The sequence below is a fragment of the Lates calcarifer genome, unplaced genomic scaffold, assembly GCF_001640805.2.
Source record: "Lates calcarifer isolate ASB-BC8 unplaced genomic scaffold, TLL_Latcal_v3 _unitig_5878_quiver_531, whole genome shotgun sequence".
In the NCBI taxonomy this organism is placed as follows: Eukaryota; Metazoa; Chordata; class Actinopteri; family Centropomidae; genus Lates; species Lates calcarifer.
Genome location: NW_026117778.1, coordinates 106,249 through 128,925, shown reverse-complemented (window position 1 = coordinate 128,925; position 22,677 = coordinate 106,249). Strand labels below are relative to the sequence as shown.

At 42.0% G+C, this 22,677-nt stretch overlaps 2 protein-coding genes across 2 annotated transcripts; one reads left to right on the top strand and one right to left on the bottom strand.

Annotated features, from left to right (window-relative positions):
- Positions 1-905: 905 nt before the first annotated feature.
- LOC108877233 (alpha-2-antiplasmin-like) lies at positions 906-7,128 on the bottom strand. The gene is given in 10 exon segments (XM_051069113.1): positions 906-2,079; positions 2,081-2,237; positions 2,350-2,554; positions 3,229-3,371; positions 3,539-3,684; positions 4,170-4,212; positions 4,317-4,460; positions 5,297-5,537; positions 5,665-5,733; positions 6,783-7,128. Coding segments are annotated over 10 exon segments (1,587 nt in total). The 5' UTR covers positions 6,870-7,128; the 3' UTR covers positions 906-1,727.
- A 4,854-nt stretch (positions 7,129-11,982) lies between these two features.
- On the top strand, positions 11,983-22,122 carry slc13a5a (solute carrier family 13 member 5a). The gene is made up of 13 exons (XM_018667197.2): positions 11,983-12,276; positions 14,092-14,220; positions 14,614-14,750; positions 15,529-15,761; positions 15,846-16,001; positions 16,093-16,276; positions 16,367-16,489; positions 16,612-16,824; positions 19,958-20,061; positions 20,136-20,257; positions 20,516-20,677; positions 20,988-21,125; positions 21,230-22,122. Exons 1-13 carry the CDS (start codon positions 12,163-12,165, stop codon positions 21,356-21,358), a joined length of 1,944 nt encoding a protein of 647 aa, XP_018522713.1. The 5' UTR covers positions 11,983-12,162; the 3' UTR covers positions 21,359-22,122.
- Positions 22,123-22,677: the final 555 nt, after the last annotated feature.

Below are 22,677 nucleotides of genomic sequence, written 5' to 3'. Positions count from 1 at the left end.
CCTTGTAGTGAAGCAGCCCTGAAAATTCTTATCAGACCCTGGAACTCCTTTAGGAGACCCCAGTAATCCAGAAACCTGATGCATTTACCCGATACCCATAAAGAACCCTGGAATCACCTAAGAAAACATGTCAGGGACCTCTTATCTGGAATACCTTTATGGTCTCCCTAACCCCCCAAGGAATCACCTCATACACCACTGGAACCATAACAGGGATTTGCAGAGTTCCGTTAAGGTCTACTGGAACCTCTGTTGGACCTGTGGAATCTACACAGTGACATCTAAAACTCCCTAATGGCTACTAAGACCCTACAATACACATGGAACCAATTAAGAGCCCTTAAAGTCGACATTAGGACGCTAACCTCAGAAACTTCAGTGACCATGGCAACTTTAAAGACTCTGCGAACCCTCAAGGACCTCTAGACTCCCCTGAGCAACCAATGGATCTAATGTATGGATGACTTAAGCCCCCACACGGACCTCTTCACAAAAATCAAGGATCCATCAAATTCTCCGAACTTGTTCGCTCTGAGCTTTGCCTGTCAGGCAGGAGTTACTTCCCTGGCCTCTAACAAGCTCCATCAATCAAAGGGATAAAGGTGGTAATAATTAGAACAAGACAATAGTTGGAGTCAATCCCAATAAAAGAGGTAAGGTTTGTCTGCAACCCGAGCAGCCAGACTCAGGGAAAAGGAGTCCAAAGTAGCAGGAGAACCACACCGGTCTTCTCATACTGATTGTTTGAGTCTTTATTTTGTTTTTGGCTGAATGTAGCTGCTAACATGTGCACTGCCCTGCTTTTAAGACCCACAATAACGAGGAGCTATGAGGAGCTGATATCTCACACACAATGAATTTAAAACTCTGAAGGAGGTCTGAAATAAACAGAGAAACAGTCAAGCTTTATCTCAGGACACAGAGTGAAGAGGGTTTAATTTTTGAGAAGAGCTGGATTTTTTTCCTCTGAGTGAATCCACATGAGAGGTTAAAGTCCTCCAAACAAATCCAAAGTACTGTAACTCTCTTTCCCACAATACAAACACACTCTTGTGTCAACATTTTATTTTCCCGGACTGAATATCAAATTTAAATCATTACATTGCAGATAAAACATCTGCCAAGAAAAAACCCATCATACTGCATAGCTTGTTGGAAGGAATATTGTTTTTGTGTATGAAACAACCTCATGTTTTCTCAAAGGGAATTTTCTAAGTGTGTGTACAGGGCAGTTCAGCTGTAAAGCCAGGCCTCCTAAGTGCATCATACACAGTCACTGAAAACTGTACTAACATTGTCATCACAGGAGACCCCTGACAGGTTATACAACATCACCAGAGTTTATAATATTTCAAATTGTTGACTCTGTCATAGAAAACTTGATACTGGTCACTACAGTTGCAGTGCATTTGTATTTTTCCATGTTAAACTACAATAGACCAAGGTGTTTGTCCACTGAATCTACGTTAAAGGAAATGTCCGACAATATGGGAATTATACTAATTCACTTTCCTGCAGAGATTAGATGATGAGATTACCTTTTGGCAGAGCCAGGGTAATTATTTCCAATTGTTATGCTATGCTAAGCTAACCGGTTGCTGCCTGTAGCTTCATATTTATTGTGCAGACATGAGATCAATCTGAACATCTGACTCTCAGCAAGAAAGAGAACAAACATTATTTCCCATAATGCCGAACTATTCCTTTAATGAATCAGCTCTGAAACTTCAGGCAGGTACAGAGTCGTCTGGTTTGGAGATTTCTTTTCCCTGTGTCTTCGTCTCCAGTCCGTTAACACTCTGCAGCTGCTCTTCCTCACCAGCAGGGTCACTGCATGTCTGCAGGCCACTGTCTTCTACCAACTCTATCTTGCTGCACAACCTGTCGCTGTGTTTATTAATGTCTCTTTCCCCTGCACTGTCCGTCACAGGTTGGTCGCCCATGGTGCTGTTGCCGTGGGGATCATCGTTGAGCATGGGGTTGTTGTCAGGAGCAGGGTTTGTGACGATGCCCATGAAGAGGGGGGTCAAGGAGGCGTCGTCGATGAGGGCGAAGAGGAAGGGAGAGTTGACGGAGAAGAGGGAGACTGGAGCGCATGGAGGTTACAACAGTGGTGGCGGACGCCTCCACGCCTTCCTCGCTAAGTTCGACGGTGCTGGCATGGCGGACACTCGACACCCGCAGAGGCTGGTCAGAAATTCCAGAGAGGTCAGGACCTGAAAACAGAGAGCCGAGGCCTGACAGAAAAAGAGGTGGGAGTTACAGAGTGATAAGCCATGGCCCACTGATTGGATCACATTATGTGACACTAACGATGTGACCATCCATTCATCAGGGTAATATTCTCACCCATGTTGGTCAGCGCCTCCTGGAGCTCCTGGCGGTACTGCAGCTTCACCTTCGGTAAGTTGACCTGCATTGTCTTCTCCTGAGGTAGACGTCTGTAGAGGTCAGAGATGTTCAGTTTGGGAAGCATTGATGACACGTTTGCCCTGCCTGGCAAAGGCAGGACGATCAAGAAGCTGGTATTTCCCTTGAAGGGAAAACTGGCGACCTGGACGAGAGGAAAAGACTCTGTCATATTTTGTTTTGATCTTTCATGAGGACAAACTCCCTAAAGCACATGGTGGTTAAAAGGTGTAGAGGAAAAGGAGGAAAACAAAATGAAAATAGAATAAAAAGTGCATGGTATAAGGCATAGACGCACAGACGCTAAGAAAGGTTGTCCATACATCCCAAGATGGGATCTGAAGTTGGGATGAGGATATCTCTGGGCATGAGTTAACTCAGAGCCTAAATCTGTGCACCAGGTCTCTTCCCAGTTGGATCAGTAAAACCTCCAGAGTGATTTGTCTTTCTTCTGTTTTGGTCTGTAATAAGCGACCATGGTTGAAGAGCCTCTGAGATGTGCAAAAAGACACCACACCACGTCAATTGTTTTCACATATCAGGACACTTTGTCATGTTTCACTGCTTACATATACAGAAAAATGAAATGCAGCTAGGTATCCATAAGCTATCCAAAGTTTAACAGTCCTGTCAGGACACCAGGGCAAATGGCTGAAAATCTAAACTGTCCTTTCCACATCTAGTCACCCTACAGGACTGAGAAAAAGAAGAAATCCAGGATGCCCACTAGCCTGATTTCTAGTGCAAGTAAGACCATTTTTTAAGGAACAACATAGGAATTGGAGTGATGATGGATAGTATCTGAACCATCACTGTTACCTGTGCTTCCAGCTCTGGATCATCCAGCAGGCGGAGGGGGTACTGGGCAGACTTCATCATGTCCACCGACACTGAGTTCTGGCTGTCCAGGTAGAACGCTCCCTTAGAGGTTGCTTGGGGGTCAAATCGAGTCTGCCATTCACCTTACAAACACAGAGAGGAGCAAGAGGGAAACATTTGAACAACCTGAATTCATGAACCACCTTCCTCCAAGTATTCATTTTTAGAATTAAGGTAGAACTTAAACTGAGCTGATGTTAGTCTGCAGGGAAGCTGGTCTTGCTGTTATGTTTTTGGTTGAATGGCTCACCTTTGAAGTACACGGCATTCATGAGCATAAGCACCACGTCATGAGGAATACTTTCCAGGAAGTTGGGAATGTGACCGTTGGTGACGTTCTCCACCCACTGGTTGACCTCTTCCACAGAGACCAGAGGGACTGGCCGTGATTGGTACCTGAAAAAAATCACACCTTTACACTTCCATAACAAACATGGACCATATAAATTATATATACAGCTTGTTTAATTTAGGCGATTGCCATTCGTACTACCTGTACTGTGTTTTTAGACCATGTCATTCCCCACTTGACCAGCAGCTGTCACAACAGAGCTATTCCACCTGAGCCGCCACAGCTGCTGCACATTTAGCAATCACCTCCCCAGTATATACAGCTCTTATTCAGTGCTCTTCACTGGCTAGTTCGTCATTGCTTACCAACTGTGTTGTACCAGCCTTGAATCTTATCTTTCTGTCTTAGCCTGTTTGAACAGTTTACCTGTCGTTAGCCTTTAGAACATATGTTCGCCACTTTGATCTATAGTTCCCAACCTTTAGCTCACCACCTGACAGAGTCTGTTGTCTGAATGTGGGTCCAAACTTTAAATGCTTTCAACATCTGCATGAGTCTTCAGTGTATATGGTCTGAGTGTAGTTGATACCTGGCCAAAGAGTCCTCAACAAAAGACAACTTCACTTCAAATCCTGAGAGATGAAAGAAGTGAGAGAAAATGGAAAAGGTGGATAAGACAAGTTTTACACCAAAACTCTCAAAAACCATCACCTGTTCTACTGCCATCAGCACACACCTGGTCTCAGGTACATTCGTGTTGCCACATCCAACGATGTGTGTCTGAAATGAGGTACAAGGCTTCCCAGTATGTGGTGATAACATGGCAGACTGTGGGCATGAAGGCTCTTCAACAGCAGCTTCTCTGTCTCGTTGCAAGCACCTGAGGGAAATATTCATATGTGCAAAAAAAATACTTGAGGTAGAGCTTCTCTACTTTGGCAATATGACACCAGACTAAATATCTGCAGCCACACTAGAGGTTCATTCCTCACCAAAAACAAATTGTTGAGGCTAACACTAGGGGAAAAAAATCACAGGGTTTATTTCCTGTACGGCCATTTTAGAACATCTCAGGATTCTCTTTTCAGACTTGGAGAGAGAGTTGGACATTTTTATCTTCCAGTATACGAAAGGATGTGTTAGCATATTAGCAGGCTATTATGCTAATCTGAAAGTTCAGCTGAGGCAGAATTTGGTCTTAGCCTGTAATGAATTTGCCAACAAGTCAAGATTTTTTCTTGTCCAGTTGTCAGTCATAGATTAAATGTTAGGGGACCAAACAAATCATGCTTTTGGATCACATCTTTTGGGGTTTGCTTTTCCAGTTCTAAGCCTGTAGGTAACTAGACAATGACTGGCGACAGTGGGCTGGCAATGCTGGTTGGTTGGTCAGTCCAACAGTTTGGTCCAGACTGAATAAACTGCAATGAAATTTGCCAGAGGACTTTGATGCTGTCCTGATAATTCTACCAGTGCTAGTAGCAGATGTACATTTTTATTCAGATTGAATTGTCCCTTAGCCATGAAAGTTTGCAGTTTATGGACAATAGTCTCCTAAAAATCTCTCTGGGGTACAGAGAAGTAGAATATTTAGCCTTTATTTTCTTAAAAAATGTGTCTACAGTCGTGGAGAAATGGTGGAGCAGCTCATTAATCAGGTAACAGTCCTGCACATCAATGACTGAATACTGAACTATTGATAAAACTCTGACTGACCTAAGGTGAGCTGAGCAAGGGCAAAGGCAAGGCTTAGAGGTGATAGGATGACATTAGGCTGCTGTGGACCAATAGGAAGATTTTCTAGGAGCTGTAAACCCAGTTGCTCAATAGCGCCCCCTATCGCCTGGTGTTCCTCAGAACTGAATGCCTTTTTTCTACAGCCGTGAAGCGTATCCTCCGTCTCCTCGTCTTCATCTACAGGATCGAAAACATCAGGAGCTCCTGGACTGGGGTCCTCCTGAAGACAGAAGCACAGACTGAGGTTCGGCTTCTCAACAAAACACTCAGATTGAAGAGAAAGACCAAATAAAGAATTTCCCTTTAGCGCTTAAAATGTTATTTTACTACACTGAGATTCTTCTTACAGTCAGTCCCAGGTGGCAGAGACAAAACAAAAGAAGAAGAAGACACAGCTTCATTTCCAAACAACCAGCCTGAAAAACACAGAGAGACATCATCAACCAGGAGGAAGACACTTGTGGCTGTGATCACCTGGATACTCCATGATGACAATCATGATGTAGCTATAGATTTCCTAAATGGAGAGTTTGGGGGATACAAGGGTTGCTGCCCAAATTCAGTCCAACAAAGACCACATCTCTTCACTGAAGTTATATGATTAAGTAACATGAAACAAAACTTTGTGTGCACATGAAGACATTCCAGCATTTTAGCATGCTAATCTTAGCATGTTAGCATGGCATATTAGCATTAATCCAGATGTACAACTAAAGCTGACAGAAATAGCTTTTGAGGTATCCTGTCATTAACTTATATGTTGAATAAGTAGAATTTCACTCTGTTGGTGGAAAAGTTGTGTGATCACCATAGTTAGGATTCTTTCTCTATGGGTCAATAGTGTCTATACCAAATTTCATGACAATCTATCAAATATTTGTCAAGAATTTTTGGTCTGGACCAAAGTGATTAAACAACAAACCATCCTCTGTTTTGGCTTGGCCCAGTCTGGGCTATTATTTACATACTTTGTAATCTTTCAATGTATCTGTCCAGTAGGTTTAGAGTCACAGATTTCAGATATGGCTGCTGTGTTTACCAGGAGACTAAAGGTTACTGTTTCAGAATCTTTTTTTGGCTGAGCTGTAATACGCTGAATACACAGAGCACAGAATTCACTGAACTACATTAACTATATGAGTGTATCACCACTGTATAAATGATGAGCTTCACGCTCATATACATCTACTGCACCCATGGATATAAGGAGTTGCAACTTCACTGTCTGGGTGCAATCCAAAACACTCTCAATGACTCACTGTATTTTTGTAAATGACAGATTATTTTAGCAGCGCTGCAAATGATTGGCAGCGGAGACTCAGAACGCATTTCAAGAAGGTTTTGGTGAAATCAAAGATGGTCCAAACTCACCTGACCTGTGTCTGACCTGGAGACAGACGATGAGGAAGAAAAGGGATTAAAAGATGAGATGAATAAAATAAGAGTAAAGACAGATATGGCCAACCTTCTCTAGGCTGGACAGCGTAGTGCCTGGACTCAACCACTGCCGCCCCCCTGTTGGCTGGTTAATAATCAACCCTGGACCGATCATGGCTCACTACACCATGTAAAAATAAAGAGACAGGCTCTTTGTATGGTCAACTGCTTTGGTTTCACCAGTCTAAACATGTGGTTGGACTAGATACTATCAGATTCATTCATTACTGTTGTGATTTATCACTTATTGGGTACTATGACACTGTAAACCAAAAGCCAAACTGTGTACTCCAATATACTGTGTTGACAGAGTCAGATCAATTAAAGGAACACTCTGTCACTTTGGACAGAAGTTTCTATTCGAACGCCCACAGGCCCACTCCTGTCAGGAAAACAAATAAACAGATGTCAGGTAAGGAACGACAAAAAGCTCTCATATATCTCAGTCAAATAAAGATAAAGTCAAATGTATGTCTTAATGTATAATGTTATGATAGTGATTCTTTGTATGTAACACTTAAGAACTAGAAAATTAGAATTATTGATAGAATTAAAAAGATAATAAGCTCATGAATTTATAAGATAAACTAAATAAACTTAGGTGAACTTAAGTAAACAAAAATAAACTAGGATATTACTAAACAACTGTGTAAAACTAAACTAAACAAAGTTAAAATGAACTAAACTAACAAAACTAAACTAAAATAAGTTTGAGATCAAGGCTAAGTTCAACAACTAAACAACTAAAGAACACAGCTGGCACAGGTTTGACAGTGGATTGAAAATGAGTCTCAAACTGCTTTGTGCGCTGAATCGTCCTTTAGTTTGGTGCCTTCAGGGTGCTCTACACATACATTCAGCAGAGAGAGTGGGTGTATATTTGTCTTGTTCGGACCGCCTGGTTCCAGCTCTACGCCCCCACAATGCAGCTCTGTCACAAACAGGGTCCTTCCTCCGCCTCGGTTCACCTCGATCCTCCTGGTTTCACCATAGAACCACAACAGTCACTGAGACGCACTGTGAATCATGCCAGTCTGAAATCTGGCAAAGGCATGGAGGTTTGTTTTAAAACATGTCAGTCTCCACACTACGAGGTAAACAACGCCCACAGCGTAACTGAGGAGTCTGTTTATTTACTGAGGTGATGTCCTGTTCAAATGAACACAATGACAGCCAAGAGTCCAGAGTTTCAGACAGCAGCAACTAAACATGTCTGCTGGACCTCTGGTTGGAAGGTTTGTCGCACCAGATGATGATGATGTGATGTGTTTCAGAGTTTTGCTCAGGTTAAAGTTAAGGTAAAAGTGGAGAACTCGCTGTGCTCTCAGTGTGTTAATAAAAGGAAGAAAATCCATCCAGCTCCTCCCACACACTCTGCTGCCTGACTTCCAGTAATATCAGACATTTTGCCAACTGTGAACACACAGACCCACACATTCAACACATACCCTCCCCTTTAAACCAGTGTTGAGACAGCAGACAATTCATTACTATCATCTCTTGGAGAATCACCATATCTGCAGATTTAACTGTAGAACGGAGAAAACTCTTAAAGGTTTAATAAAGACCTGGTCACAACAGCCAGATTCAGTCACTTCTTATTTGATCACCACAATCAATGGATTCACTCATACAAAAAGAAAATATGAAATTTTTCATGTTAAATTCAAGGTCGCTGAACTTTGACCCGTGAATTTGTGCTGTTGACCAAAAGCAAGCTGACAAAGAGTCCAAAACAGATAAATTCTTCTGTCGGAGTAAAATCTGCTCCTCAAAAGAGAAAAGGTTTGCAGACGCTCATGAGACAGGAGTCAATGGAACAAATACTTTTTGTTCCGTCAGTGACAAGAAACTGTGTTTTTTCCTCTTAAGTAACTTTTAATCAAAGGAAATGATGCACAATGGTGAAAAAATGCCAGGGGGAGTAAACGGAACAGTAGAGAGAAAATGGACAACTCACCAGCTACAGCAGTTCACCAACTAGGTACTATGATTGATTTGGTTTACTATTTTCTGGTGTGACTGAGCCTTATTTTGCATTCATAAAATGTCAGAATGTCAGTGAAGGAACAGGAAAAATACTTGTTATCCTGGCCTGGGAGTGTTAGATCTGCTGTCTAACCAAAGTCCTGAGTGTTTATAATGTGTATTCAGTCTAATCAGTTTGCTGGAGTTTAGAAGAAGCCTGGAGTCTTGAGGTCTTCTAAAGCAGATTAACCTGGAGAAAACCTAGTTTTCAGAAGAGCCAAATACAAGATGTTATCATCAGTATAAAAACAGACATAATGACACTCAGAAAATAAGTTGCCTGTAGCAGCTGCCTGATTTTGATCCTTCAGACACCTGATAACTTGATTTGGAGCCATCAGCTTCAATGATGTGTTTTACAATATTATGCTTCACTTGAAGTGGACTATATTATAATGTATTGACCTATCAACCACTGTAATAATTTAAAAAGGCCCTGTTAGGACTTTTTTTTTCCAATTAAACCATAAAGTAAACATAAGTGAAGAGCTGTAAAATCATTAAAAATGTTTAGATTTCAATATTATAATTCTAATCAAACAGAATGACAAATAAACAACCGATTCTAACCGATGGGTGGCAGCACTTCCCGTGCGTAGTCTGCCGGAAATTAACAGAAGAAGAAGAAAATTAAAACAGTGGCGTGTTCTAGAAAAACCAAATCTGACACACGATGTATCTGTCGAAATTCCCACACGTTGTGGATGAAGATGTTATTTGACCGCCAAATGAATGTGTATGTACTTTCGCTTACGTAGAGGACGTCAGTTGAGTAGTTGGTCGTCAGTCTGGTCCAGGACGCTTCTATCAAACGTAGTCCTGCCTGATCCACGTGAACGTGGTTTCCACGGAAATGCAGACGTAGAGGCTTCCGTCGTATCGGCCAGGTTTTTGTTATAGAAAAGTAGGCGTGGTTTAATCTAAATGGGTTGGAGAATCCAGGACACGTTTGATAGGATCTGTCTACCTGTGATCGGATCAGTAAATCCAGGTATGAACAAGGCGTTTACAGGATATTTCCATACTAATGCAATAGCAAGGATTGGCCAGCAGATGTCACCATTTTCACTGTGCGAACACTTCCCTTGAACTGCTGTTCACATTTGGGTCTTCATTATAAAACTCAGTGCTTTGATTTTGGGGTTAAAAGCGTCACTTTCACATTCAGTCTGTCAGAAAACAGATGACTTTACTGAAACATCAGATTAAGAAATGGTTCTTTTATTGTAAACCCTGATGTTCTGTGTCCTGGTCTCTGGCTGGATCTCCTTGCTGAGCTGTTCAGCTCTTCACTCTGTCCTTTATACACGTGAAGAGAATAATGTGTTTACTATCTTTTATTCTGACCTCAGCAGGTGAGTGTGAATCCACTGGGTGGCAGCAGAGGATAAACTGGGGTTCACTGTACAATCAGAGATACAGCCACTAAACCAATCACTCAACTGTCAACTGAAGGAATAATTTACTTCTTTTTCTTCTCAGCATCAGATGAATGAGAGGAGAAAGGTTCACATTAACATCTTGAACAAAGATTACCTGCTTTTGTTGTGAAAATGATCAAAGTGTCCTGTGATGTGAACTAAAACTATATTAGAATCTGATGTCACCTGTTGTATCTTTCCTTATTCATACTTCCATATCTGCATGATGTGTTAATCAGAAAATATGTTGCCAAAGCACAAACATTAATAGAATAAAGTAAATAACACATGCAAGAGGAACTAGGTAAAGAACCTAGGTAAAAGTACCAGTACAATGAAGTAAAAATACTCCATTACAAGTTAAATCCTGCATTCAGAAGCTTACACAAGTACAAACTATTTTCAGCAAAATCTACTCCAAGTATAGAAAGTAACTGTTTCTGACCTTATCACCTCACTGGTCCTGAGTCATTGATGCTTCATTGGGTGGAGCTGGTTTTATTTCCTTCAGCTGGTTCAGTCATGGGTGTACATCATCATTCATCCTTCATACATCTTCATTACTTTTACTCGCCTGCAAGGTTTTGACCTGGCCTCCAAACTCCCCAGATCCCGACCTGATCCAGCATCTGTGGAACAAACCAGATCAGTGGAGGACCCACCCCGCAACCCCCAGGACCCAAAGGATCCAGAGCTGGTTTAGTGGCACGAGACGGGACCTATACAGTATCAGGCAGGTGGTTTTCATGTTGTAGCTGATCAGTGTAAAATCTGTAACATCTTCTGGACGAATAAAGTTTTATCTTGTCCTTTGGATTAAATGTGGGGTCGGTTGAACACGACTTTAAAGTGATTCCTAACAAGTTTTTATTGGAATAGTTTTCCTCTTTTTTAGTTTTCTTCTTGACCTCATTAGATCAAAGTGATGGGCTGAGTATCTCTCCTTCTTTTATCTGTAATATCCATGTCGCAGGTTTTGCAGACGAACACTGGGTCTTTGTCAGACTCAGCTGGTTGCAGTGAGACTCCATCCTGTCTAAACACAGCAGGACAAAGACAGAACAAACACCAAGAGAGGACGGACGGTGGATGGAGGAGAGAGTGAGCGAAAGTAAGAGAGAAAAAGGGAGAGGAGAAGTAACATTAGGGCAAGAAAGAGGAGAAGAGAGAGGGAATCAGCAAAGAACAAAAAGAAACAAAGGAGCTGCTGTTTTCAGAACCAAAGACGAAAATGACACATAATGAAGTTAATCTTAAACTTTAATTTATTCAAGCAGACGTTATTCTCAAAGGCAGCAGTGTTGAACTCTTCTAGAAGTCATAATAAAATATATTAAGCACAAGATTTTAAACTTTAAACTGTAAAGAAGAAGAAAAGCTTATTAGACATGAGGTGACAGGATTTTAGGACGACCACAGAGCTTTAATCTATTCAGTTCAATTATTAAAAGCAGTGATTAAGCAAAATAACTATAATCAGGAATCAATATTCAGATGCAGCTGCCTGAATTTCCTCCACAGCAAGACGTGAAACTGTGGGCTCTGTTCCACCTGACAGATGAAGAGTGAGAAAGGTTTAAGTTTGATCAGCCTCAGTACAAACTGACGAACAGTAAATGAGCAGATAAAAGGTGAGTCTGACGTAAACAGATCTGATTTCCTACTCTGTGTTTGCTCTGGTGAGAGTTTAGATAAAGTCTGCAGGGACACAGTGTGTGTGTGTGTGTGTGTGTGTGTGTGTGTGTGTGTGTGTGTGTGTGTGTGTGTGTGTGTGTGTGTGTGTGAAGTTAATATGTAGTGTCGACTGTGAAACGCTTCACAAATGTGTTGGAGAGAGAGGGAGATAGAAGTAGGGCAGCAAAGACCGGACTCTCATCGATACACTTGTTCTCTGACAGACTTCACTGATCTCCATCTTCACCTTCATCTCCACCTTCACCTTCATCTCCATCTTCACCCATGTCGGTTCTTCCTCTGTGGGTGAAAATTTTCCGGCAGGTCTGGAGGTTGAAGGGCGTCGTCGTCCTCGTCTGCAGCCCGTTCATCCTGCTGCCGCTCGCCGTCAGCACCTCGGTGAGACCACTTCACTGACCAGTTTAAAGAAGCAGTTTACTGAGCTCTGACCAGTTGAACCAGTCAATCTGAAATATCCCAGTTAACTAAACCAGTTTATTGACCACTAATCAGTCGACTAACTAACCTTAACAAGTGAACTGGTTTATGAATAACTAACCACTGACTCTGACCAGTGTGACCAGTTCAGCTGGAGTGTTTGACAGCAGCTTCACAGTTTTCTGTCACTGATTGACGAACTGAGTCTGAACTGTTTGAAGATTCACCGACACAAGTTACTGAGAAGTTAAACTAAACATCACATCTCTGCTTCTTTACCTATAATAATGTAACACAGTCCATTTATCAACTGATTTCTACAAAACGTGTCGACAGGTTTCAATGGAAAGTTGTGTAATTCTTGAAGGAGTTTTTGAAACTAGTGTTTTCTCATGAACTGTTTCATGATCTAAAACAAGTGATTCAGAGGTCGACACGATCTGGACACTAAAACAATGAGTCATTTAAACAAATCAGCAGCTGGTTCAGCATTTTTCAAGCAAGAGTTTTGGTCCTTTAAGGTGAATTTGCTTTGTATTTCAAAACAAATTCAGTATAGTTGTAGAGTTGTGTGATTAGTTGTTTTAAAATGTAAATGAATACTTTAACCTTTGTTTGAAGTTAGAAATTCATCAGATTTCCCTGAATATGTTGAAAATGTTTAAATAATGATATTAAGTGAATACTTATGCTTTTATTTTGAATTTAAAGACAGTCTCCTCTTAAGAAGAGTCAACCAGTAAAACCAGTAGCTGTTCCTACTGGACTTACTGTTTACGTGATCTGGTCCAGTAACTTTTCCCAGAAACCCACACTTCATGGATCCGTCATCACAGTGTGTGTGTGTTTATATGTGTGTAACTCTGCGCAGGTTTCTTTGTCTTTTACGTGAATGAAAGTTCATTAAAACAGAGCTGGTGTGTTTGGACAGAGTCGGTCCTGTCGTCCCTCCCAGCAGGACCAGGATCTCCACAGTCCCTCCTCCATGTTCTCACATTCATTACATGTAGTTTCTAAAACTTCACTTTAAAGACACAGTATGTAACTAGATTACCTGTGATCTGCTCAGTAAAATCCCTGTTTTTGTCTGTGGAGTCTGGCAGTGATATATACTGAAGATTTTACTTTAATAAGCACAAACCAACATTTGTATTAGATCCACCTCTACACGTGCTCATGAGATTTAAGCTCATGGTTTACTGTACAGCGTGAGTCTGTACCAACACTTCTCCCATTCTCTACAAAAACAGCCTTTGTTTTGACAGTTATATATATTATTACATAAGGACAATGTACATGACGATGAGTTCTCAGCTTAAACCTGTAGGATGTCATGTAAAGAACACAAACAGACGTCTCTTTCTTAAAGTCTCATGTTGTGTCGACCTTCCATCCACCCTGACCTCCTCCCTACGCTCTGTAACAGCGCCGTAGCTCCAACCACCAGAGGGCGCTGTCACCTGAACATAATCGTGTTGTTTTAGGACATTTCCTGAAAAGACAGATGTTGTTTTACACACATTTTAGTTGTCACTTAACAATACAAAAATGTACAACTACAAGTTGTAACAAGATGCTGCACCAACAAGGACAGTTTCCCTCCTTGTGTCTTCCTCTTCTTCTGTAGTGGTTTAATGGTAGTGACTGGAGAATCAGCTCCACCTGCTCGTTATCTCCAGAGGAGGGAAACAAGCTTTAATTCACATTTTGTTGAGAAAAACATGACTAACACACTTTGTGTGTGTGTGTGTGTGTTGTGTGTGCGCGTGCGTGCAGGAGGCGGCCTGTGCTTACGTCATAGCCCTCATGGCGGTGTACTGGTGCACTGAGGTGTTGCCGTTGGCGGTGACGGCGCTGCTGCCGACCATCCTGTTCCCTGTCCTCGGCATCATGGAGTCCAAAGACGTAAGACTGGATACATACAAACACAAATACACACTGTACAACAACAGTGGCAGGAAGTCAGAGCAGCTCATCGACCTCTAACCTCAGAAGAGGAGCTGAGTTAGCAACCGCCTTTTTAAAGACACGTAAAGCTTCAAACATCAGGAGTGGGAGATTATCTGACCCATTTTATGTCGGAGAATAAATAGTCCAATACAACACAGAACACAGAATTGTACAGGTGTACCTATTAAACTGGCCACTGTGTATATTTGATTAATAAAGACTTCAATTCTGAAATAACATAATCGTAATCATCAAACATGACGAATCTGGACCCTTGTTGACTGATCAGCACTTTGATGTGTCACTTTTCAAGATACCTGTGTAAATCTTTTGTGTGTTGTTGTGCAGGTGTGTATGCAGTACCTGAAGGACACCAACATGCTGTTTGTGGGGGGGTTGATGGTGGCCGTGGCTGTGGAGCACTGGAACCTCCACAAACGCATCGCGCTCAGAGTCCTGCTGCTGGTTGGTGTACGACCTGCCCTGTGAGTTTCCTGATCTCTGTAAACCTGCAGCGTGAACAGCCGAGTCACAGGGCTGATGGTCACCAGATATTTCAGAATAAAAGCACAAAATGAATACATCACTATCACACAATGTGGATTAGAACAAGTTACCAGACGTCAGTGTTGTAATCAAGTCACTAAACCTCAAGTCTGAGTCGAGTCTCGACTCTCCACTGTCTGAGTCCCCATTACTAAGTCTGAGTCATCATGGTTGTAATAAGCCAAAATATTATGGCCTATCACAGAAAACATAACAAAAAAAGTCAGGGTTCAGGTCTCCAACTTCTTCTACTTCCAGTCAATGCTGAAAATCGAGACTCATGTCTCACTCGAGTACGAATCCTGGACTTGAGTTCTTCAACACTGCAACAAAAAGTTAAAAGGAGGAAATGGTGTTTCGGTTGAGGTGATAATTACCTGGTATTTCAGAAACAGCCTACATCTGGTGATAATCCTCAGTCAGTGAATATTAGAAAAACATTTCTACATGAAACAGGAAGCTTCTTTTCTGTGAAATACAGCTATATTTTACTTCTAATGTTACTAAGATGCTCTGTAACACACGAGTGAGTTACTGAAATTATTGATGAATAATCATCAGGAAACAAAAAATGAAAAAAAAAATGAAAAAAATGAAAACATTTCTTTGAGTGTGGATATTTTAGCATGTTAGCATCATGAGAATATGAGACACGTTCTCTGGTCCTGAAGGTTCAGTCCCTCTCTGGTCTCACCTCCTCTTCCTCCTCTCTCCCAGGTTGATGCTGGGGTTCATGGGAGTAACGGCCTTCCTCTCCATGTGGATTAGCAACACGGCCACCACCGCCATGATGGTCCCCATAGTCCAGGCCGTCCTGGACCAGCTCCATGGCAACGTAGATCCAGAGCCCTCCTCCAAGAGCCAGAACGGGACCATCGTTCTGCATCAGGAACATCAAGAGAAAACCATCAGCAACCTGCAAACCGCTGCTACAAGCATCCTGGAGAAAGGTACGATTGATGGGTGGTGCTGGACCCATGTAGGTCAGACATCTTCATGAATATTGGATGAATTTGATGTGTGTCTTCTGTCAGGTCTGACACAAGGCAACTCAGAGAAAACCAGCAACCTACAGGACAACATTTCCTCTGAACAGAAGGTGTCGTCAGAGAGTCAGATAGACGGACAGGAAACTGTCAAACCAACACCTCAGGACAAACCTCCGTCAGACAGCGACAACACTGGACCTGGTGAGTCCACAGAACAAAAGACAAGACAGAAGTTTATGTCGTTATTTGAAGGTACCAAACCACAACATGTCCTTTAAATGTCTCGTTGTAGTGGTTGTGACGGTGGAGAACGTCTGCTGTCAGATGGAGCTGGAGGAGCTGAGTGACGTGGTGGAGGAGAGGAGGAGGATGAGTAAAGGCCTCCTCCTGTGCGTGTGCTACGCCGCCAGCATCGGAGGCATCGCCACTCTGACGGGCACCGGACCAAACCTGGTTCTGATCGGACAGATGAGCCAGTGAGTACTCAGTACTTCCTGACTTCTTGTCTTCTTAAAGCAAGATGTCTTATTGTGAAAGTGAACTTCCTGCCTGGTTCTCCCTCTCAGGCTCTTCCCTCAGAACGGGGACGTGATCAACTTTGCGTCCTGGTTCGCCTTTGCCTTCCCCACCATGATGCTGATGTTGACTCTCGCCTGGTTCTGGTTGCAGTTCCTCTACATCGGCTGCAAGTGAGTCAATTTAATTTTGAACTTCCTGTATGAGGTAAAGTTACATGTCTTCAGATGTAACTGATTACTTTGTTGCTGGATTTTCAGATTATTGAATGAAGTTGTTGACTGTCTTGTTGCAGCCTGCGGAGGACGTGGGGCTGCGGGGCTGTCCAATCAGAGAAGGAGCGAGCAGCGTACAAGGTGATCAGGGACGAGCATCGTCGCCTGGGACCCATGAGTTATGGAGAGTTCAGCGTCCTGGCGCTCTTCATCCTCATGGTGGTGCTGTGGTTCACACGAGACCCCCGCTTCATGGACGGCTGGGCCACGCACATCTTCAACGCCAAAGCTGAGTGAGTACCTGAAGAATTTACTGAACGGGGCTCAGAAAACCATCAACTGAAGACGATATGATGGGAGTTCCTACAGTTTTGTTAACCCTACAGTTTTATGTCATGTGACACAGTTTGAGAAGGTCTAGTATCTTGGCTGCATTAAAAACCAGAGTTCATCTCTGATATCCAGCCAGGAAACTGACGGTAATACCAAGAATTAGAAAACAGAACTTGGTGTGTTTGTTACCACAGTACTGTGAGTCAGGTACAGTCATAGGAAATACTCACAAGTCATAAGAATCAGGAGATTTAGAGATTTCAAATAACATATAATTAGTCAGGGTTGTATGAAGACTGAGTCTGGTACAGACCAGAACACACCTGAAGTGGTGCTACCATGGCTGGATGGTGTGTTTCAACAGCAGTTCAGCAGTTCAGTCTCTGTCTTTAAACTGCTGTCTGGAGCTCTTTGACAGAAACACCGCCTGGAATAAATTTCTACATTTCTCAGTGTGTGTGTGCATTAATGTAAAGTGGAAAAAAGATTCAGTTCAGACGAATGAATGAACCCAAACTGCTGTTTAACGCAGACCTTGCCTCGGGACAAGACCCCTGAACAAACAGGAATCAGAGGCGAAGAACAAACAGAGGAAACGTGTCCTGGGTACAAACGCTGAACTTTAGTGTCACGTCAGCTGCAGGTTTGACCTGTGTACTGGACTGGACACTGAACTGAGATCACCTGTATGTTTTATTAGGCTTACAAAGGCTGCTATTATCCAGGTTTATCACAGTCTGACTTTTTACACGAGAGCCAGCGTCTCTACTTTGATTATTATTTGACCAAAAAAGGAAGTAATGTGTCCAGAAGACAAACTTTTCCTCTGATCCAGTATCCAGTCAGATAGTTTAGTTACTGGTTCTAAACCTAGGGATTAGGCCAGCAGATAAATCTGAGATTATTCATGAGAGGAAAGAAGAAAACAGTCCTGATTCACTGATCTGTTTTCAGTTTATACATTTTTCTCCAATCATTTAACATCTCTCAGTATCAGTCACTAAGATAAGCATCAATTCCTCTAGAAGATAAATAACTGCTGATGTTTAATTTGACATAACGTCTGTTCAGTGTCTGTTTACAAAATCTTTACACAAGATTCTCTGAAATTTGGTGTAAAGATCTTATTCATGAACGTGCATATTACTAATTTTTTCACAATTTTGATATATTTTGAATATTATTTGTGTTTCAGTAAAGATATAAACAACAGCAAAATAAACCTATACTACACACTTAAATACTTATAAGAACAATCTGAGTCTGTCAGTTGCCAAAACAAGGACTTTAGTGGACATATCATTGACATGGAATGAGAATCGTCATGTTTTTAAGTTTTCTTCAGTATCTCAGTGATCCAGTGACAGTTGTGGCTACACTGCAAACAGGAGCTGCTAAATGCTGATTCAGCTACTTTTAATGGGGTCAATTTGAGAGTTATGTTTGTAGGTTAGCGTCTAGCAAACCTCTCATCCACACTGGAAGACATTGGAGCTACCTGGGTTCACCTGCACACAATGGTCTGAGGTCAGTTCCAGTCTGTCCCGCCATAGTAAATATCAAAATGACGTCATCCGTGTTTCGTATTTCAGGCTGTAAATATACCTGTACTCCCTGTGTCACTGGCTCCGCCCCCTCACCTATCACCTGCTTTCTTTTCCATACACTCTCATTCATAAACTCCTAGCTGGGTCACATGACCAGCAGGAGCATGGTGTGGACGTCAGCCATTGATCTGTCTGTGCTGACACCTATTTTTGTCCTGTGTATTAAATACCAGATCAGATGTAAAACAGCTGCTGAGAACAGAGGAAAATAAAACACCTCTGCTTCTCGTTCACACTGTGAACACAAACAGGATTAACTTTCCTGATAAACCCTCATAACTCCACTCAGTTCAGTTGACAGATTATTTATATATTTACTTTCCATAGTGTTGTTTCCTCCACTGTTCCTACGTCTAAAGAGGACGTCCTAGCAGTCAACATATACTCATTAATACATGGTCCTGGGAGATTTAAAGCATCATGCTTTAACAAGAGTGTCTCCATCCTGACTCTGTCCTAAGATAAAAGAGGATTTTCTCCCAGATGTACTCAGGAAGCAGTCAACACCGAGATAAGATTTCAGACTTAAGGTTTCTATAATGAGTCCGCTGCAGCTCGGGTCCTGGGTTGGAAAAAGACCTCAGGAAAAAAAGCAACCATTAAAAACAAGAGCAGCAGGACAGAGATGCAGAATCTCCTGACCTGGTTTTGAGGAGTCAGGGTGGTCAGTCTGTCACCTTGGACCTGCAGTTTGTGCAAATGAAGGATTTCAACATGTTTCCTGATTACAGAGGTTGATAGTGAGACTCTGACGTCCTGCAGCCGTTGATCATACCCCAACTTCACCTGATTTCACTCACTGACTACAACTAATGATTCTGTCAGTTATTGATTTAATGTGCGGCCGTTCACAGTTTCTCAGAGCTGAGATGACTTCCCCTGTTTGCCTTTTTTCTCCAACCAATAATGCAAAACATTAATGTCATGAGTCCGGTAACTGCAGGTGGAAATTCCTTCCTGAACTAATCTGAAGTTGTTTTTGTTTTTTTTTTGTTTTTTTTGAATGAAAGCCCTCAAAGGTTAAAAAAACACACAAAGTGCACAGATGTGGAAATATCCCAGTGGTTTTTGGTCACTGGGTGTAAGCAAATACAAATACTTGGTGGTGAAATCTCCCCATTCATGAGCTGATCAGGTGGTGTTGCAGCATGAGACTGGAGCAGCAGACAGGACGGTGCACAGTTAATGACGACTAAATACTTAGAGAACAAACATAATGTGGAACAGGAAATAAAGTTAACTGAGTTGAATTTGATTTAATAACATTTTAAACAGTAACAACATTAAATCCGTTTGACATTTGAAATTCATTTGACACTTCATCTGGACAGGCCAGAACCAAAACCTTGTATGAAGTGTCCGTTAACAACTACCACACGTATGCAAAACCACCACAAAACGATGTAAAACATCCACAAAATGAATTTATGTTGGGCTTTGTTGGACGCTGATTTGATAAAAGCACTAAACTCTTCTCTCTCTGCAGGTTCGTCACTGATGCGACCGTCTCTCTGTTTGTTGCCGTGTTGTTGTTCGTTCTTCCCTCTGAGCCGCCGAGATACCTCTGCTGCTGGAGGAGCTCTGACACAGGTAACACACACACACACAGATAACAAATATACACAGAGAAGACAGTGGTTTCATATTCTTTTTTATCCAATCAGAGTCCCAAGTGTCACGAGGCCCCGCCCCTCCACTGCTCACCTGGCAGGTGACTCAGAAGAAGATGCCCTGGAACATCGTCCTGCTGCTGGGAGGAGGCTTCGCCCTCGCCAAAGGCAGCGAGGTGTGTTGTTGTTTCTGAGCTTCAGAGAGGGAAGACACTTTGGAAAGTGAAGGAATGTTTTTGTTTAGTTAGAAAACTTTTTGGAAAATGACGACACTGTTGAACCGTAGAGACATTTGGTACACGTACCACTGTACCACACTGCCATGACATTAGAGGTCACAGGACAGGAAGCTTTTATATCCTCAGACTCTGCAGAAGAAACACAAGCTTCATTCATTTCATACAAACTGTATTTGTGTATTTGTGTGTTGTCAGGAGTCCGGTCTGTCCCGCTGGCTCGGCGCTCAGATGACACCGCTCCACTCCATCCCTCCCTGGGCCATCGCCATCGTCCTCTGCCTCCTCATCGCCACCTTCACTGAGTGTGCCAGCAACGTCGCCACGGCAACGCTCTTCCTGCCCATTCTGGCCTCCATGGTACAAAAACACATAAAAACATACAAGTATATTCACACTGTAACGACAGGTCATCATCAGCGTAGAGTCGGAGTAAAGGAGGGCTCGGCCAGATACACTGCACTTCCTGCAGGTTTTTCACATTAAAAGTCTACTAAGAATGGGAGGGGCTCCTCTTTTAGCCTCTGAATAACTTGTTCTGCTGCCACCTAGTGGCCAAGAAATCTATTAATGCAGGTTTAAACTTGATAAATGAATATTAAAACAGTTGGAGCTGATATTAAAACAGATATTTTCTATAGTAAATCTTTTTTTCTGTGTCCTGTCCCAGTCCCAGTCCATAAGCTTGAACCCCCTGTATGTGATGATCCCCTGCACCCTGAGCGCCTCCTTTGCCTTCATGCTGCCGGTGGCCACGCCTCCCAACGCCATCGTCTTCTCCTATGGTTTCCTCAAAGTGTCCGACATGGTGAGTCCTGGTTTTGTCAGGATGCAGGTAAATAAAATGACTTTTCAGACCCACGCATGTCGTCATAATAACCTCCTTCTCCTCCTCCTATGCGCCCCCTGCAGGCTAAAACAGGTGTGGTGATGAACATCATTGGGATCGGTTGCATCAGTCTGGCCATCAACAGCTGGGGTCGCGTCATGTTTTCTCTGGACTCGTTTCCTTCCTGGGCCAACACCACCGCACCTGTGTAGGACCACTTCTGGTTTCTACAACCTGCAACTTGCTGCCACAAATGTATTTTATCAAAGTTTTCAGGCTTCACCACTGGACTCTGGACAGTGTTTGGGTGAAATTTCCTAGCAGGGAATATGTTTTATTTTATTGTTATACTGCAGCTTGTAACAGCTGGTTCTGAGCCACCAGAAGCATCATCTGGACATAACTGATCGAGAGCGTGTTTCCCAAATGTTATTTAGCTATTATTCTTTAGAAGACAATGATATGACTAATTAGTTCAGTGGAGATGGACATTGTTCTGAATTTATCAAGTAAGTGCAAGTGAACAAGTCAGGGTTAGTTCGCAGATTAAAACAAGGGCAGATCAGAAAACATGGAGGCTGAAACTGAAGAAGATAAAGTCTGATATCTTACAGTTTCTTCATAAAGCAACAAACCTACCAATCAAAAATTAAAACCTCACAAAGGTGCAATGTTTGGGTAAACTGACTCCAGATCAGTGACTTCACCAGGACTTTACTGTTCCAGGAACTCTTCTGTCCTGACAAGATGCAGGAAAAACAACAACCCTCATCCCTGTGAATTGGAATTCTTTTACGTAATTAGAAAATATATATACTGTGTGTTTTCTATTGTTTTCTATTTAAGCACATTAGTTTTATTGAATAACATAGTTTTTATGTGAGTGAATGGGTTTGTACATAAGTAACTTGCAGAGTTTTGTATCATGTTGCTAACAGTTTTATTTGATGTTAATAAACGTTGGTCTTTAAAGAAATCTGCATCAACAATCCCTTGATTTTATCAGTAATCAAAGCTTTTATTTTTTTGGTTGAACTGTTTTACTTCAAATCTTTAACATAATGCTGAAGGTGTTGTTACTCCACTTTTTGTATATTTCCATACTCTAATATAATGGCAGCACAACAAGCTCTTAACACAATATTTAACATATTATTACCTCACAGAGTTGATGTTAAAACATATAAGTACAGTTGTGTAGAAAGCAATTTATGCTTCCTTATACTTAAAAACTCCACATTTCAGAGCGTCACATTGTATTCTTTTACTGCACTACATTTACCTGACGTCTTTATTTACTGGATTAAGATTTTACATCAACAGCTTCTAAATATGAAGTATTTTTGAAGTTTAAAACAGTCTCTTTGCATTTCTAGCAACCAATCAGTGTCTACTCAGGGCTTCTTCACATTTCAGACATCTATGAGCTGATATCTGTTCCTCCAAAGGGACATGTCCCCTCTGAACTTCTCACGTGCTTTCATTACAAAACCAGTTTGAGGCTCAAAGAGGTAAATCAGCAGTTTCTCAG